General features: G+C 41.8%; 2 protein-coding genes across 7 annotated transcripts in view; one reads left to right on the forward strand and one right to left on the reverse strand.

Annotated features, from left to right (window-relative positions):
- chrna2b (cholinergic receptor, nicotinic, alpha 2b (neuronal)) overlaps positions 1-2876 on the forward strand; it is a 38733-nt gene extending 35857 nt beyond the window's left edge. For all 5 annotated transcript variants that reach the window (XM_077511101.1, XM_077511100.1, XM_077511099.1 and 2 more), the window contains 2 exons: positions 1088-2135; positions 2483-2876. In XM_077511101.1, coding sequence (XP_077367227.1) covers positions 1088-2135; positions 2483-2608 — 1174 coding nt within the window. In that variant the 3' untranslated portion in view covers positions 2609-2876. The remainder of the gene's footprint in view (positions 1-1087; positions 2136-2482) is intronic.
- On the reverse strand, positions 2793-17538 carry ptk2bb (protein tyrosine kinase 2 beta, b). 2 transcript variants are annotated; one of them, XM_077511092.1, is made up of 31 exons: positions 17406-17538; positions 15125-15354; positions 13831-14009; positions 13678-13765; positions 13407-13486; positions 13265-13327; positions 13127-13181; positions 12910-13050; positions 12756-12830; positions 12415-12516; positions 12222-12339; positions 11701-11740; positions 11598-11632; positions 11451-11495; positions 11134-11231; positions 10710-10791; positions 10515-10615; positions 10090-10205; positions 9856-9956; positions 9260-9349; positions 8918-9122; positions 8337-8445; positions 8210-8269; positions 8013-8135; positions 5739-5891; positions 5499-5534; positions 5391-5415; positions 4500-4534; positions 4277-4411; positions 4021-4101; positions 2793-3211 (listed from the first exon to the last, which is right to left on the reverse strand). In XM_077511092.1, exons 2-31 carry the CDS (start codon positions 15323-15325, stop codon positions 2996-2998), a joined length of 2988 nt encoding a protein of 995 aa, XP_077367218.1. In that variant the 5' UTR covers positions 15326-15354; positions 17406-17538; the 3' UTR covers positions 2793-2995. The 2 variants fall into 2 exon arrangements, with proteins under 2 accessions (XP_077367218.1, XP_077367217.1); XM_077511091.1 differs by having other exon boundaries at positions 5499-5891.
- Between the last annotated feature and the right edge of the window lie 218 nt (positions 17539-17756).

Raw genomic sequence — 17756 nt, forward strand, 5'->3', positions numbered from 1 at the left:
TCAACTCTAAGCGGTATATTTTTACAGGTAGTGCTGTAAAATGAGTGTAAAATTATATGAAAGGGTTCACAGTTTGCGGTACATTAAACTAAAATAATATATACAGTCGAGTGGTTTCAATCATGCCTTTTTTTTTTTTTTTTTTTGCGGTAGTTTGGTCCTTATCCCTACTGTGAAGCGCTTTGACTATGATTACAATTAATTAATTTATTAATTAATTAATTTATTTATTTTCAAATGTATTGTTGCTGGGCCATGCATGAAGACAACTGACATGACTGTGGCGCCATCTAGTGGTCTTGCATGACATAGCTCCACAAAGCTCAACTAGCGGTCAGTTCATTAGGTACACGAGCTCAGCAAAGAAGTGCATCCAAAATGCTCAAATGAAGTGATACATATCTTGCTTCATGTATGTACCAATTTTAATTAAAAGCAATCATGAATGACATTCAACTGTCCTCATGGAGCTCACTGGAGACTGTTTTAGTGTTATTTTTATCAAGTATGTAAAAATTGTTAGCAGTTATACTGTATTATTACATGTTTTATTCATTCATATGAAATGATGGAAATGGAAATAATGTTCATGCATGTGGAACGGGAATTATGAACAGTTCTAAATTGCAGCCAGTGTTAGACCTTCAGTCTTCTGCTAGAAAGTAAAAACAAACAAACAGGAAAAGCCTACTAGAACAGCTGAAATTTACTTGGGGTAATCAAATGGCCTTGAAATGGTGGCAGGTGTGTGCTGACTCCCATTTATTAGAGGGTGTGCACACTTGTGCAAACTCAGTATGTCACTTGTTCATTTTGACTTATGGTCATGTTTTTGAAAATTCAGCTGAATTGTACACAATATTGTTCTAAAAAGGTTTGAGACGATTTTTTTATTTTTTTTTATTTCACAAAACCATGGCATTCGGACAGGGCAGGGTGTGTAGACTTTTTACATCCACTCATTCTATGTGGAGCCACAAATGCGTCTTATCCAAATTGGGCATCATAACCTGCAGTAGTCTTTGACAGAAATTCCCTTTTCCTGTTCTTTGACCATCGCGACGCCGTTTTGCGCATTCCTCTGCAGCGCCGACGGCGAGTTTGCGGTGACGCACATGACCAAGGCGCACCTGTTCCACACGGGCGCGGTGCGCTGGGTCCCCCCGGCCATCTACAAGAGCTCGTGCAGCATCGACGTCACCTTCTTCCCGTTCGACCAGCAGAACTGCAAGATGAAGTTCGGCTCGTGGACCTACGACAAGGCCAAGATCGACCTGGAGCGCCTGGAAAACTCGGTGGACCTCAACAACTACTGGGAGAGCGGCGAGTGGGCCATCGTCAACGCGGTGGGCACCTACAACACCAAGAAGTACGACTGCTGCCACGAGATCTACCCGGACATCACGTACTTCTTCATCATCCGCCGCCTGCCGCTCTTCTACACCATCAACCTGATCATCCCCTGCCTGCTCATCTCCTGCCTGACCGTGCTGGTCTTCTACCTGCCGTCCGACTGCGGCGAGAAGATCACGCTGTGCATCTCCGTGCTGCTCTCGCTCACCGTCTTCCTGCTGCTCATCACCGAGATCATCCCGTCCACGTCGCTGGTCATCCCGCTCATCGGCGAGTACCTGCTCTTCACCATGATCTTCGTCACGCTCTCCATCGTCATCACCGTCTTCGTGCTCAACGTGCACCACCGCTCGCCCAACACGCACAAGATGCCGCGGTGGGTGCACGCCGTCTTCCTGGACCTGGTGCCCAGGTGGCTGTTCATGAGGAGGCCGGCGCCCAACGCCAGGCGCCGCCGGCTGCTGATGGAAAGGCGCCAGGGCCGGATGGTCTCCGGGGCGAGCGTCAGCACCTCGGCCAGTTGGGGCAAAGACGCCCAGGCCCGAACGTTGGAAGATTTGGAGCTGGGGACCTTGACCTCGTATTTCTCCTTCCGCCCGCCGTCGCCGCAGCAGCAGCAGACGACGATGACGACGCCGCAGAGCGTCAGGCAGTTGGCGGCGAGTCGGGCCAAGGAGGAAGTCCCCGCGCCGGATTTCCTGCTCTCGCCCAGCGTCATCCACGCCTTGGAAGGCGTGCACTACATCGCCGACCACCTGAGGGCCGAGGATGCCGACTTCAGTGTGAGTAGCGTGGGAATGCTCCGACGCCGCCGCTAGATCCCAAATTATCATTCTTGATGGGTTTTTATGGTCAATAGTTGTTACTTGAGATGCGTTTTATTCTGAAATGAACTGCCTTTTGTTTGTTGCTAAGACGACATGTGAGGTCAACATCGAGCTGTTCATACGCTGCCGAGCTGCGCTAGCTAGCTCATTAGCTGACGGAATATTCCCAGTATTCCGTGCCTACTCTGGAACATTCATTTCCGACGGCCAATTCATCATTCAATTCAAGTCGCCACCCTAATATATCGCTATATTTATGAAGTCAAATGAAATATGTTAAATTGACGCTTGTTTGCATGCAGGTGAAAGAAGACTGGAAGTACGTTGCCATGGTGATCGACCGCATCTTCCTGTGGATGTTCATCATCGTGTGCCTTCTGGGCACCATCGGCCTCTTCCTGCCTCCTTGGCTCGCAGGCATGATATAAAATGTCCGACACCTCGGCTGACCCGGCAGCCATTTTGTAGCTCAAGGACCCAAACTGTACACGTGCTAGCATTAGTGTTGCTAGCATCCCGGCTGAATGAGCACGACTCGTATACATTAACGGATGCTAGCATGTTAGCTATGGTGAGTGGTTCCGTTTCCGTTCCTATTAAGGGTAACACATGTAAAATTGGCTGATTTTTATTTATTATTTGGCTCACGTGTTATGTGTCGTTAAAGTGTGTAATACAGCATATGTTAAAATTCTACTCCAGATTCAAATTTCTTTCGCCTCCGTTTTGTTGCAAGCGCACGAATATGTACAGCGTATAGGACAAATGTACAAGACGAGTGAAGAGATAATTTAAAGGCGTCCCGCCGGGTCGCGTCAGGGCTCCACAGGCTTGGCCAGGTTGGCGCGCACCCTGGCCTGGTCCACGGCGTCCAGCATGTTCTTGCTGTCCACGGCCAAGGTGTGCGCCGCCGCCAGCATCTGCTTGCGGCACTCGTCCCGCAGCGACGTGATGGCGTTCTGCTGCGCCAGACGCATCTTGCTGATCAGTTCCGCCATGTCGTTGTTCAGCAGCTTCTGGGTGCCCTCGATCTGCGTCCAAGCGTGGAGGCGCATCAGAAGAAAAAGTACCGTACGTATGATGATCAGATTTTCATAATTACCTTTTTTTTTATTTATTTTTTTTAGACACTGGTGTTTATCTACTCGAAAAAGTAGAAAATTAGTAGGCTTTTTTTTTTTTTTTTTGTTTTTGTTTTGAAGGAGGTCATTTATTTATTTATTATTGGAGGAATTGACCGATTATCGGCCGGGCCGATTATCATGCCGATATTTGGCATTTTGGCAAATATCGGCATCAGCCTTTTTACGAATCTGAAGGCCGATAAAACCGGTATCTCACTGCTTGCAAACGTAGAAAATTTAGGATTTTCTAAATAAGTAAAAAGTATCCCTTTAAACAAAATAACATATTTCCTGAAGGACATTTAGGACATTTAAATGCTCAAAATGCAGCGAGACGCCCAATTGTTTATTGGGAGGAGATTTCTGAGAACATTTTTTTCCCATTGTTTTATTTTTTTTTAAATATTTTATAATTACATTATATTGTGGCATGTATATCTAATTTTATTTCCACTTTGCTGTCCAAGCTAAATGCAAAGAAAATCCATGACGATCCCTTAACGGGTGCTTGCTAGCTGCTAACATGCTAACCGCTAATGTGCTAGCGGCCTCACTGCTCTGCGCTTCATCACATCAAAGGTAAGTTGTAACTCATTATTAGTATGCCTGTTAGATTTTTTTTCCCACTTTTCATGAGGTGCTACATCACATGGAAAAAAAATGACTCAAAAAGAGAAAATCACATCTGAATGAAATCTCCAAAGGAGATGGCGTACCTCGGTGCGCACGGACTCATGCAGAGTGGGCAGGACGTCGTCCACGCTGCTGATGAGCTCTCGCAAGGCCATCCCCACCGACTGGCAACACAAAAAAGGAAGTTTTATTATTATAATCCAAATTTTAAACATATTCATGTATGCAGACCGCTACAATGTTTTGCAAGTCCAAGTTAGCCGTAGCAATTATTTGCTCTGCCCAAACCAATCATGGATCAGGAAAAAATAAATAAAAAATGCTGATGTCATCAAGCACCTGTACGACCGTGATGTACTGCTCAGGCTGCATGTCGACGATGTCGTTCTTGAGCTGCACCACCACTTTGACCACGTTCATCACGCACGGGTAAACCTTGTCATCGGAACGGTCCAGCTCGGCGGTGGGTGCCGGCTAATTCGGAGACAAAATAAAAAGATAACAAAATGAAAATGGAGCCAGCAGCGCGAATGGTGGTCATGCGAAGAATTGTTGTCGTAACCTGCGCTGTGAGCCGAGGAGGCTTGACTGGCGGGCCTGGAAGATACGAGACACTTAGGTTAGATTAGGTACATTTATTCTTTCTAAAATTTTAATGTTTTCTTCATCGTGCTGGAACTTCTCTGGAGCATTATTCCCACATTTCTTTCAATTACAAATATTTAAGATAATCATTCAGATTTATGTGCTATATGTTTTTTGTTTTGTTTTTAGCTTATTTAAATGTTTTTTGGCTATTTTTACTTTATTTTATGCACCATTTTATGACTGCATTTTGTCCTATATTTTATTAATTTATTTACTTGCATGACATTTTTGTTATTTTTAGTTAGCATTCATCATAAATACGATTTATGTGCAAAGGCTTGTGAGAAATTATATAAATTTATTTCTTCATTAGTTATTTTTTTGGTATGCATAAATATGTCTTATGTACAGATTTATAGCCATGTTTTTATTTTATTTCATTAGAATTTAATTTTTATTTAAGCAATGCATTACAACATGATTTTTATGCAGCTTTATGATCGGATGTTTTTATTTTACTTAATATTTTTTGTACTTAATAAAATATTTTATTATACATTTATATTTTAATAAAAATGTGTTTTATTTACAGGTTTATATATTAATACTTGCTGCACTATAACCCTTTAAGCAACAGATCTAGACTGCCAATAAGCGTGCTCAGTCATATATTCTTTATCCTCAGCAAAGAAAGACACATATTAGTGCTGTACTGATGAACTGGGAGGAGTTGAGATTGCCTCAATGATTTGACGGTCTCATACTGCCCCCAGGTGGACAAAACGGGAACACCAAAACACAAAGCACATTTTTTTTTTTTTCCCCTCCTAATTCTCCTTTAGGAGCGTTTGATTCGTTTACTTACCATTGTCAGCATCTATCTCGTCGGGCTACAAAAAAAATAAAAATAAAATACACCTCATGAAGACAACAATCAATTGGGATGATGACATTTCTTAAAGTGCAACGCTACCTTTGGCGGTGGGGGTTCTTCTGGTCCCATGGGGTCCTGCAAAAGAACAGGCAGGTTCATTTTATAGCAAACGGACATGGAGCCTCTCTTTGGAACACTTAAGAGGGGCACATCGATTTTCAGACTAGCGGGCCTCCCCCGGCGGGCGAGGGCCCCCCCGCTGCGCGGCGCCCCCCGCGGGGGACAGGTGGACACGGCGATGGGGTGGACAAACGCGAGCGAGGAGGCTGTGTTCCCCACCAGGAGTCGCTCCTCTTTCTCCAGCCACATTTTGTCGGCCGCCATCTGCGCCTTCTGGCGGCGTAAGGTGTCGCGCATTTGCTGGCGCTCCATCTGCCACAGGCGCTGGGCGTCCTCGCGGCTGTTGGGCTCCGTTCCGGGGAACTCGTTCTCCTGCAGGGGTGGCAACAAGCGGCGGAGATTACGCTGCGGCTTCGGTGCGCATTTTGTTTTTTTAGCTGACAAAAGTTGAGAGTTAGTTTTGACTTTTTTTTTTTTTTTTAATCAGTTAGTTTTCATGAGCTTTTAAAGTTGGTTTGTTAGTTTTTTTTATTGCTTGGTGTAAGTTTAGTTTTAGTATTAGTTTTAGTTTTTATTTTAATATCCATCCATCCATCCATTTTAGATTCTAATATACAGTAGTATGGAGTATTTATCGAATGCAAGATGGCGAATAAAAAAGGTCACAGAGTATTGTGTTAAAAAGTGAGGTAAAGTACAATTCTCAAATGACGGTTTGACATTCCTTCATTCCTTTGTACGGACATACAAAAAAAAAAAAGAAAATCTAAAATCAACTCCAAAACCTAATTTTATTCAATGTTTTTTCAATTTTAGTTTGAGTTCATTTTTCGTTAGTTTTCATGAACTCTATTTGGACACAGGAACAAAAATGTCGTCTTTTGTTTTCACATTTTTGCACCAGAATGAGCTTGATTGTTATGCAAAGCTCAAGTTACATTTGTTTTATTTTTGTATATGAAGCAACTTTTATTGTAATTGTATTTGATTGAATTTGATTTTCTTTCTTTCTTTCTTTCTTTCTTTCTTTCTTTCTTTCTTTCTTATATATTTTTTATTTATATTATTTTATTTATTTATTTTATTTAATATATATATATTAATTTATATTATTTTATTTATTATGTATTTATTTTATTTATTATGTATTTATTTTATTTATTATTATATTATATTTATTAATTATTTCATTAAACCAGTTGACTCTAATTGTATTTAGGTTGACGTATTATGGGCCACTAAGGGGCAGTGTGGTGCCCGCAAGCAGACAACACACCTAGATAAGTTTGTTTAAATGGCCAAAAGAAGAAAGTCGCGGTCAAGACACCAAAGAAGAAGAAATTGGCGGAACAGAGAGACAGCGCGGGAAGGAGGAGAGAAGAAAGAAGAGTCGAAATGTTTGCCGGATGGTGACTCGGAAAGACTTCTCCGTGAATTAAAAAAATAAAAATAAATACTATAACAAAAAGAAGAATTTAGTATTGCTGCTTAGTGGAAGACGAGAACTGACAAAATGATACGACGAACAAAAACAACAACCAAACTACAAAGGTAAGCGCTTCTGTGCTGTGATTGGGGAGATGTGAGATTGGGAAAAAAGAAAGAAAGAAAATGGAGGAAAACGAGGAAAAATTCCAGTTTGTTGCTACTAAAAGCACAAGATAAAAAAAAAAATAGGAACAAGGTAAGAAAGATATAAGATGGAAAATAAGTTTTGAAGGGGAAGTTTCAAATTATTCTTGGAGTCAGATGGGTTGGGGTTAGCTAATATGAATTCAGTTCAACAACAACAACAAAATCTTATTCGAGATATTGGACTTGCAATGGTGTTGAGGGAACTTAATGTGTAAAGATTTGTATGTAAGCATTGAGCTAGCAATATGTGTTGTATATACAATGTGTATAATTTTTTTTCTTGTGTGTTTAGTTTTTCTGTCACAGTACTGTACAACACAATTATTAACAGTTTGCGTGTTTTTGTTTTGGCTTGAATTTGAATTCTTACAGTAAAAATATATTTACATAAGTTAAGCATATTCGTTGAAAAGAGTAATTAAAAACTTGAAAAACATCTCTTCATTGTATATTTAGAACAGATCCAAAATGTGCAGTTTATTTGAGATAAATTGTGAGTTAACCATAGAAACCATGTGAATTAAATCTTTTACTCTTTTCTCCCATTTGACATACCTGCTCACTATTCACATGTGAGACCATGTAACTCCAATATGTTGTCTGACATCAGGGAGGGAAAAATAGCTAATTGGCGTAATTTTCACTTAGAAGTGTACACACGTTTGTGACTAATGGCTGTGTGGTAAGTAATTTTGAGGGGACAGCAGCAAGTTCACTTAACGTAAGCGGTGGTGAGTCCAAAGCGGGCTGGTAACTTCAAAAATCAAATCAACCACGCGGCAGCTCGTATTTTTGAACAACTCGTAAATTGGGCCACTCATAAGTCACCACCGTTTGTAGATTTTAGGGTCGTTTTACCCCCATGCTGCGACGTCGGGGGGACCTGAGGGGCAGTGGCAGCGTGTTCATTGAGTCCACTGGAGACTGATATTCACACGGGCTGGCCAAGTCCGGCGAGCTGGCGCACAAAGCTTCGTTCAGCTGCAAAGACACACAAACACACATTTATGTTCAAGTGCTCTTTCCACCCAGTTAAAAGCCGCACTGAAAAGCACCTGAATATGCAAGCCGATGCTCAGCGTGTTCCCAAAACGACCCGGTTTCTTTCTTGAAGGCTGTAACAATAAGAAGCACGTATTTATTGATTGAGTTATTCCGCACGTAAGATGCAGTTTAGTCTACCTTGGGAGGCGGCTCGGAGAATTTGAACTTGGTGTCAAAATATTTGGTGGAGCGTGACCTGTCTCGCTTGCGTTCCACTTCCTGCTCCTTCTCCATCTTGTGCACGTCGCTGGCAAAGACAGTTCGGATATGAGTTCAAAAAATAAAGCTGATATTATACAGGTTCAAGTGCATAAATGGATAGTTTATGATGTGTAACGTGTTTAAGAACTTACTCAAATTTGAATTAGAAATGTCAAAAATATTTTTGAAAATGTAAAACTGTTAAATTTGGTTTTAAAAATATGCATTCCCCCCCCCCACAAATGTTTAAAAATATCTACGGCTTTTAGAAATAATAATAATTAAAAAAAAAGGTCACAATTTTCTTGCGACAATTGGGAACAAGAAAGACCATTAAGACTGTTAGAGAACCATTAAGACTGTCTAGACAACCATTGAGAACGTTTCGGAAACCCTGCGACCTTGAACGACCCCTGACGCGAAATGAACATTCTCTTGCAGCGCAAACGTTGGCCCGTGAGTGGGATACGATCTTAAAGGGCGAAGTGTTGACATTATCATGAAAGGTTCCTTATTACCTGATCTTGACCACCAGCTCGGTGAAGTTGGGCCTCTCTCTGGGGTCGTAGGACCAGCAGCGCGTCATGAGGGAGTAGAGCGCCGGCGGGCAGTTGTCGGGCTTGGGCAGCCTGATGCCTTGCTCCAGCTGGTTGATGACGTCTCGGTTCTCCAGCCAGAAGAAAGGCTGCTGGCCTCGGCTCAGGATCTCCCACATGCACACGGCTGCGGGGGAGGGACACGCCCACCGGGGGACGCAAATTAAGTGGGATGTCGTGTTTTGCTCGGAATGCGAATCAAACTTTGAAACGTGGAATCAATCTAATTAAAGCAAGAATAAAATCGACGTGAAAAACACTGACCAAACATCCAGACGTCGCTTGCTGAGGTGAAGCGTCGGAAGTTGATGGATTCCGGCGCCATCCACTTGATCGGCAATCGTGTGACGGACGCTGGAATTTAAAAAGGAATCATCATTGTTGTTTGAATAATATTAGTATTATAGTGGACCATTTTTGTGGGTATGAAATTTAATTTGTATTTATTTATTTTATTGCTGTTTCTCTGCAGACAGGAAGTAGGAAGTTACATCAGGAAGTCCGCCTCTGGTGCCATTTTCCTGTTTTTTCCAACTGGAGCACTGCTTGTAAGTAATTCTTTTCTTTTTTTTTTTAAACAGTATTTTGGTTTTGTGGTAATATCTCAGTTGGGTATATATTTTCTACACCATATTCTCTCAGCTCCAAAGTGATGCAATAAATTAAACGAGCATTTTAACCTGCACACATTTATCTTCATAATTCTGCACTGAAGTATTTCCATAATGGCGGTTGTCTTTTTAACAGGCTATATCTAAGCTACTATTTTTACTCCTTATTGTCTAAAAAAACACCCCGCCTTTCAATCTCGTGTTGACGTCATGCTGCCCGGCTCCCGCAGAGTGAGGGACGAGGCTAACCTTTGTAGTACTCTTCGTCCTCGATGTACCGTGACAGTCCAAAGTCTCCCAGCTTGACGCAATCGGGGCTGGCGACCAACACATTACGAACGGCAATGTCTCTGCATTGACCAAAAAATAAAAAAATAAAATATATATATATATATATATATATATATGTATATATATATGAAAAACATTTATATACATATGCAGAGCTGTGGGGTAAACAAGTATATCGTGTCGTTGGTTGACCTGTGCACCATGTTGACACCTTCTAAGTAGACGAGCGCTTTGCAGATTTGAAGGCTGAACAGCACCAGGGTCATGTTGGTCAGCTTGTTCTGGTTCTCAGTCAGGTAGTTGCCGAGCTGGGAACACGTACGACACGTCTGATTTTTATGCCTGTGCTGTGAGTATTTTTTGATGTTCAGTTGGTGTGTGTTGCTGGTTGGTGGTTGCTGTAATTATTGATGTTAATTTTTCTCAGTCTGTCTATGGCGTTTTGCATTATATGTTAGCATTAAGCTAGCAGGCAGCTTTGCCATGACAATGACCCAAAACACAGAAAAATCAGAGGTCATAGAGTGACCTCGCTGGCCCCCAGACCAGAACCCGATAGAGAAGCAGGAAAGGGGATCTGAATTTTCCAGTTTCAAATAATTATTTGCACGACTGACCTCGCCGTACTCGTAAAGCTCCATAACGATCCACACGGGGTTCTCCTCGATGATGCCGATGAGCTTGACGATGTGAGGGTGGTCCAGGTTTTTCATGATGACTGGTAGGGAGAAACGCCACAGGAAGAAGTAATTAGAAAAAAAAAAAAAAAATTAAACCACGCCTATTTTTGAATCACGGGTCATGAAACCTACCCGCTTCACTCATGAACTTCTCCATGACGTCGGCCGAGCAGTCCTTGCATGTCTTGACGGCCACTTTCACCTGATCGCCGTTCTGATCCAAATACAATGCATGGTTAGTCTACACATGTCAATTAATAATAATGCAGTGGACCGCAAAAAGTGATTAGAATTTCCTGTCAACAGTTGTGATTTTGATGATTAATTGATGACAACACAACACTTGACATAGATAAGTTTAGCCATGTTCCGCTAATTTTTTTTTGTAATGGTGTGCTTAGTCCTAGTTTGGCAAAACTATCTATGTAAACTATCTATGCACTTAATGCAAGAAAAGCCATCACATGCATTCGGACTACAAAATCCAGCTTCGGGGGATATTTCAAATCCAAACGTTTGAAAATTTCTCTCATAAATCAGAAGTTATCAGACTTACTGCTGCCGCGTAAACGCCGTCGTAGACTTCGCCGAAAAAACCCTCGCCGAGGAGCCGCCCGAGTGTGATGTCGCCGCGGTCGATGCCATACTTGACAACTTGGCACACAAATGATAGATTTTGCAAAATAACATGTACATTTTTTTTTGGGGGGGGGGGGGGGGGGGGTCAGACATGTAATAGAGGTGAGGCCTTTTTTTGTACAAATGCATTTTTATCATTATTTAACAATGATCATGATAAAAAAAAAAATGTAGATTTACAAATGAAGTCATTTTTCTTTTCATTCTGACTGTAACACGGCAAATGCAACCAACCTGATCTGGGCCTTTCGTCCATAATCTCACAATAGATATCCGAGCCTGAAAATACAAAATAGCTGATGAGGAATTTCATGGATATTTTACTTATTTATTAATGGAGAAAATAATAAATACTGCACGGCGTTAGGGAATTAAGCATACCCATACTGTGTCGCATCGAGTTGGTGTCCCTTTTACTGGGGAGAAAAACATCAGAATTAAAGCTAGAGCAGCCTCACTTTTCTGTGGCAGAAAATGGACTCACCCAGTTGGAATCTCGGGGAGGGAGTTCCGTATGATGGAATCTAACAAACATGATACAAAGCACCCGTTAAGTAAACACTTGACGAGGGGACAGATGCCACAAGATGGCGGCGGAGCACTACTTTTGCGTTCCACAAGGCAATGGCCTGAATAGATGACGCTCCTCCACTCACTTCAACATATAGCAGTGCCTCAAAATTATCGGTTTTTGGATTCTTTTTGATTGACAGTATAATACAGTCATGCAGACACAAACAAAGACGAGTTTCACAACTACCGTGACTCAGCAGCTGCTGTAATATTACTCGTTTTTTGTTTTGTTTTTTTGTTTTTTGAATAGGGTAAAGAATTTTTACTCTGGTTTACTTACATTAGCCTTCCTATTATGTGTTCACATTAAGCTAGCAGACTTTATAAACGGAGCCCGAGCACAAAAGCATTGACTAAGTGGTCGCCAATAATCAATCGAAAAAAAATGCCAATATTGTATTCCTTTAAGTCCGAACATATTAGCGCTGCTACCATGGTTTTGCCTGTAGATGATGGACTCCTCCGAGTTGTTCTCCAAGCGCCAGTATCCGTCGATGAGATCCATCATGTTCTCGGCCATGGGCACGGTGGCCACGTTGATGGACAGGTGCTGCACGAGACAAAATGCCAATTACAAAGTGTTTTTTTTTTGGGGCGGGGGCAGTTTTCTGTTGGTGGTATATACTTGTCTGGCGCCTTCCACGTCCAGATTGATGAGAGCCTTGCCATCGCTCTGAGACAAACATTGCACTTTCCTGATCTGCTTGAAGTCGGCCAGGAAGACGGGCTGAGGAAGACATTTGGCTTTACATATGTCATTATTAGAGCCAGATAAATGGAGCACCACCGTTCACTTATAGTAACGCAAGTTAAGATGTTGTAAAATGACAAGTGGTGGCCGATGGTGTTTATTCCACCGGGAATTTTAATAATAAATACTTGAATCGACTACAAAAGAATCTTTGAAATAACAAAAGTAGCTATTTTCAAAAGCCCTTTTTGAAACCGAATCTGTGGCGCGCTCACCGCCGAATTCTTCTGCGTGCGTTGGCGGATTCCCCTCCCGCCGATCACCAGCTCCACGGCCAGGCTCCAACCTTGCTGTTAACACGTCGTCCACGTAAACAACAAGTGCCGCTCGCTCTGAGGCGGCCATCTTGAATTGCGCGGCCACACTCACCACGAGCTCGCAGGGGAAGACCTCCTCGTCGTAACTGGCAAACTCCTTGAGCGTCTCGAAGAACTTTACCATGCAGTCGTCCTCCTTGAGCGCGGCAAACTGCTGGAACGTCTGCTGGATCAGCTTGCGCAGTTGTTTCGACTGGAACGCGTGGCGAAATTGAAATGTTTGATTGAAAAGTTTTAAGATAAAAGTTTCACAAGTGGAACAAGTTTACCTTCATGCTGTTAATCAGTTCCGGAGGGAAGAAAAGGTCCAAGCCCACCTCTTTTCTTTATGTGGGCGAAATCGTAAGAATTAAAGTCCCTTTTGTCATTTAAAAAAAAAAAGTTCATGTGTAGAAATGTAAACTTACTCAAGAAGCTCAAAGTTGGACTTCTTCTCAAGTCCTTTTGCGTTCATGTCCTTATAAAACCTCCTAAAAGAAAATGTGAGACACTCATTGAACACCCAAAGTCAAGCTACGATTTACCATTTCGATATGGTATACACGTCACCTGATCTCCAAGCAACCGAGCTTTAACGCCATCCCATCGCTGACCTTGCTAGCGTGATACTGCATGTAATCACTTCGGACCTGCCATGACAAAAGTTCTGTGGGTGAATAAAAACGACCTGGTAGTACGTAAACTTTGCAAACTTTATAACTCAGCGTTCATTCCTGAAAGTTTGATAGATGATTGAAGAGTGTGTACCAACCCAACAGACGCTAATCTGCACTCCATTGACAAAAAAAAAATCAAAAGCTATTGGAGGTTTTTCAATGACCTGTTGGTAGAAGTACACCAGCGTGGATCGGTCGTCTTTGAACTTTTCCAGGAAGTTGACGGGGATGTATCTGATGCGAAGGTCATACCTAGTAATCAAATCACAAGATGGTGAAGCGATCCCTCCCGTCGGCGAGAACTCGGGTGCGTTTACCGCCACTCGGCCTCCACGTGGTGGCTCTCGTAGCGCTCCTCCACCTCGCCCACGGTCAGCTGGGGATGCAGCCAGTGGCGCTCCTCGGATTTGAGGTGCTTAAGCAGGAGGCCGAAGCATCCCTCGTGCTCCACATTGGGACCCAGACGCCCGCTGATCAGGATGGATCGGATAATTGCCTGAGCGGGAAGAACATGATCAAGTGTTCATTTCATCAGGTGCCTAAAATGTAGTAAATTAGTATTAGAAACTAATGCAATTCCGGTAGAAATTGCATGCGAATGCTGAAGAGCAACAAAGTGAAAGGTAGAATTTGAGAATTGGATGTTTTTAAAATACTCAAATGGTACGGCACTATTGGAATCACCCCTTGATGATTTTGAACCTCGCGACAATAGCCCATTTTAGTCCACCCATTTTGTTCTCATACAACTTCTCACATGCAGTGCTAAACTATGCTAGCATGTTGCAAGATGGAGCCTACGTTATTATTACTCAAATGTTCGTATAAGTTATTTTAATCAGGCACATTAATAGTCCCAGTTGGTGGGCAAGCTAGCAAAGTTTCTTTGTTCTTTCTATGCTAGCAGGTGCCTAGATGGATGTTACAACAATTTTTTTCTTGACTCATTTTATACATATGTTCTACTTGTAAAAAATAGTGGTGAAAGGGCAAATTTTAATCATTTGTCAAGTCATTTACAGTGTGAATTTGTGGACAAGCCAGCCATTATCCTTTGTTCTTTTTCACTGTGCTAACCTATGCTAACATGCGCCAAGATGGATGTTACAACAATTTTCTTGGCTGTTTTTATATATTTATTTCACATGTAATAATAGTGTACAGTGTAGCTTGTTTTTCCGCGCTAAGCTAACAGACTAACTAACATGTATCCGAGCTACATTTAACTTATTTGTGCCATTGTTGATGATTAATGGAATTAATAGAGCCACTCCTGCTACTCCTTGTTCTTCATCCATTGTGTCAAACTATGCTAACAGGCTACCAAGATGGTTCTTACAAAAATTGCCTCTTAGCTGTATAAATATGAGTTATATGAGAGAACTATATTCAAAGGGCATCATTTAGTCATTCATTAAAATTTTTACATTGCGAATTTTTACATTGCGACCTTGCAGTCCATGTGCACTTGTGCAGTATAAATCATGACGATGTTTTTGTGTTTTGTGAACAAATGAATCATATCCTTCAGCTCCAGTCCAAAGCAAACAAGCAGTATAACAGATTAGTAATATAAGTGATCCAAAATAAAGCTTGACTCCCAATCCTCACCCTGATTTGCCAGGAGCTGTCACACTTGACCAGCTTGAAGTTCTTGCTCAGGTTATTGTTGGTGCAAAAGCACACCTTGAGGATCTTGACGGGCCCGCCGTCGCCGGCATTCGGCACCGAGTTGGCGCTCGGCTCAGTGGCGCTCTGTCTCGGACTGGGCACCTTCCAGGACAGGGTGTCGCCGGACATCACCTCGTACATGTTCACGGTTTTGTTGGCTTCATATCATCCTAAACCGGCAAGAAGAAATACAGAAATATGGAATGTCCGTTAGGCGTAAATTCTATTTCTAACAGATTTTTAAGCCAAAGCGCGATAATAAATGGTGTTCTCTCACCATACATACAACCTCGTAGATTCTGCTACCTGAATGCTAACTTACAATGGGAAAATCTATAGACACACTGATTAACAATTAGCAACTGTGTGGTGGCATTGTTACGTTTTATACAACGGATAATCAAAACACAAGCGTTGCAAAAACACATTCGGACAGACAAGATAACAGTGTACTCAGAATCCACCCACCTCACGACACGTTGCATCCGTCAAACAATATTTTTTATCAGCAAAAAGGAGAAGTTTGGCGTGGTGCATTTGCTATGCTCTCGGGCAGGCTTTTGTTTTGTTAGCCTGAGGCCAGGCATTCCCGAGCAGGTTCATGTGTGTGCGCATGTTGGTGTGCGTGTGTGTCATGACGAGGGAACGAGAGGGTGCAGCGTGTTGCACCATCACCTGAGCGTAGGAGGAGGCCGGACGGATGAATTGACCGCAGTTGACGTTAAAGACAAACGACTTGGGAAGAACGCTGGGATTGAGAAATAAATTCCAAATTCAAGCTGTAATCACTGATGAACCGGCTCCGACACCCCAATAGTCAATCTTTCCCGAGTAGGAGTTCCTCAAAGAACTGTACTCAGTACTGGAAGTTCTATTTTTTTTTTTTTTTTTTTTTTTTTTTATCTTATCAGTAAAGTCAGCATTGCAGCTTTTCACCTGTCATTGGTTAGTTTGGAAAGTACACTTTTTTTTTAATTTTTTAAATTAATTTATTATTGCCATGTCCGCTTGACTGATTTAAAATTTTTTAGTTGCATTCATACAGCAGTGATGTCAAAATATTACGCACATGCGTGCACACAAACAGACAGATACACTTGAATTGTTATGGTCATAACAAGCATTCCAGGAAGAGATCTGGATCCCAAAATAAAAAAAATAAATAAAAAAAAGCAAACTGTCTTGTTCAACGTCTAAACTTTCAAGAGTATTTTTGCCTTTCGTGACATTCTTTCAACAAGTGTGTCTCAAATTGTGATGAATGACAAAGAAATTCTACAATGGAGCAGGAAGCTCAAACTTGGATATCTTCAACTTGTTATTTTGACCTTAAAATTGACTTCTATTGGAAAATTTCAAGTACGTTTACGTGCTTGCATCCAGTGACTTCGCCCATGAGAGAAAACTTGGTTACACGGTTGTTTTAAATACAGTGTAATTCTTTTTATTTCTTATTTTGGTTCCACCGGGAGTGACAATAAACAGCTTGACGCTTCATTTTTGAGGAATTGCTCACTCTCTGCGAAACTGCTTTTGAAGATGGCCGCAAGGCGACGGTACAAGATTGCAAGTTTGTTGACATTACATGGGCAGAACTGTGGGTTCTGAAGGCCCTGGACAGATAAGATGGATTTAGCAGCATGAGCTGAAATCTAATTGGACAAAAAATATTAATATCACATGGAAGCAACACAGCCAGAAACGTTCCAAATAAAATTAGAAAAAAAAAAGGACCGCTTGGTTTAGCTTTATGTTACATTTTTGTACGCGCTCCTCAGGGAAATGTGTCCATTCGACTTATATTTCTGCATGCAAGTCTTACAAAAGTGAAAAAGTGGCCTAAATGTGGACAAGTTGAGCCCCGGCAGGCAGGCAGTGACGCCGCACTGGAATGTGGCAGCTTGTGTGCTCACCTGCTCAGACTTGCACCACTCCTGAGCAAAGTTCTCGCTCAAAGAAAATGGCAGCTTATACCACAACTTTAACTTTTGGAATCATTTCATCACATAAAAAAACTTTCACATGTATAATACTAGCAGTATGCTCATAAATGAGCACAAAAGTGATTTTGAAGGAAACTCTTGGCCTGTGTGTGTGTTTTGTTTCCTTGACCTGCACGTTCAATTCCATGTTTATAGAACATACGTCGGCATGTTCAGCATTCATTCTACATGTACAAAAGAGTTGTTTCATATGAAAAGGAGGAACTGTTGACTCTTACCTGCGAGTTTGTGTTAAATCCGTTAGAAATAACAAAGAAATATTCCCTTGTGAGGGAGTGAGAGAGTCGTGTGGCCTCTCTCTCTCTCACTCACTCCCGTCCTGTCCCGTCCCGTCTCGTGTGTGCGTGTGTGCAAGGAAGGTGGGACCACTTCCTTATTGCTGCAAAGACACACAATGGTGCACTACTACTGATCCATTTATTTATTTATTTATTTTAATATTTGTAACCGGGCCTAATCAAAGATAGAACATTCCACCTTAATTCATAAATATTACAAAATATATTGCTATATTCCATATTATTATATATAATATTCCTGATGTGCAAGAGAAAGAAACGAGGATACTG

This window comes from Festucalex cinctus, chromosome 21 (assembly GCF_051991245.1).
Source record: "Festucalex cinctus isolate MCC-2025b chromosome 21, RoL_Fcin_1.0, whole genome shotgun sequence".
In the NCBI taxonomy this organism is placed as follows: Eukaryota; Metazoa; Chordata; class Actinopteri; order Syngnathiformes; family Syngnathidae; genus Festucalex; species Festucalex cinctus.

Excerpts from the sequence above, each read along its gene's own strand:
- ptk2bb (XM_077511091.1), bottom strand. The coding sequence starts at position 15,325 with ATGTACGAGGTGATGTCCGGCGACACCCTGTCCTGGAAGGTGCCCAGT. Across the intron at positions 5,892-8,012 it reads CCCGACGTCGCAGCATGGGG|GAGAACGAGTTCCCCGGAAC; the intron begins GTAAAACGACCC and ends CCACCCCTGCAG. Across the intron at positions 5,416-5,498 it reads AAGAACCCCCACCGCCAAAG|CCCGACGAGATAGATGCTGA; the intron begins GTAGCGTTGCAC and ends TTTTTTTTGTAG.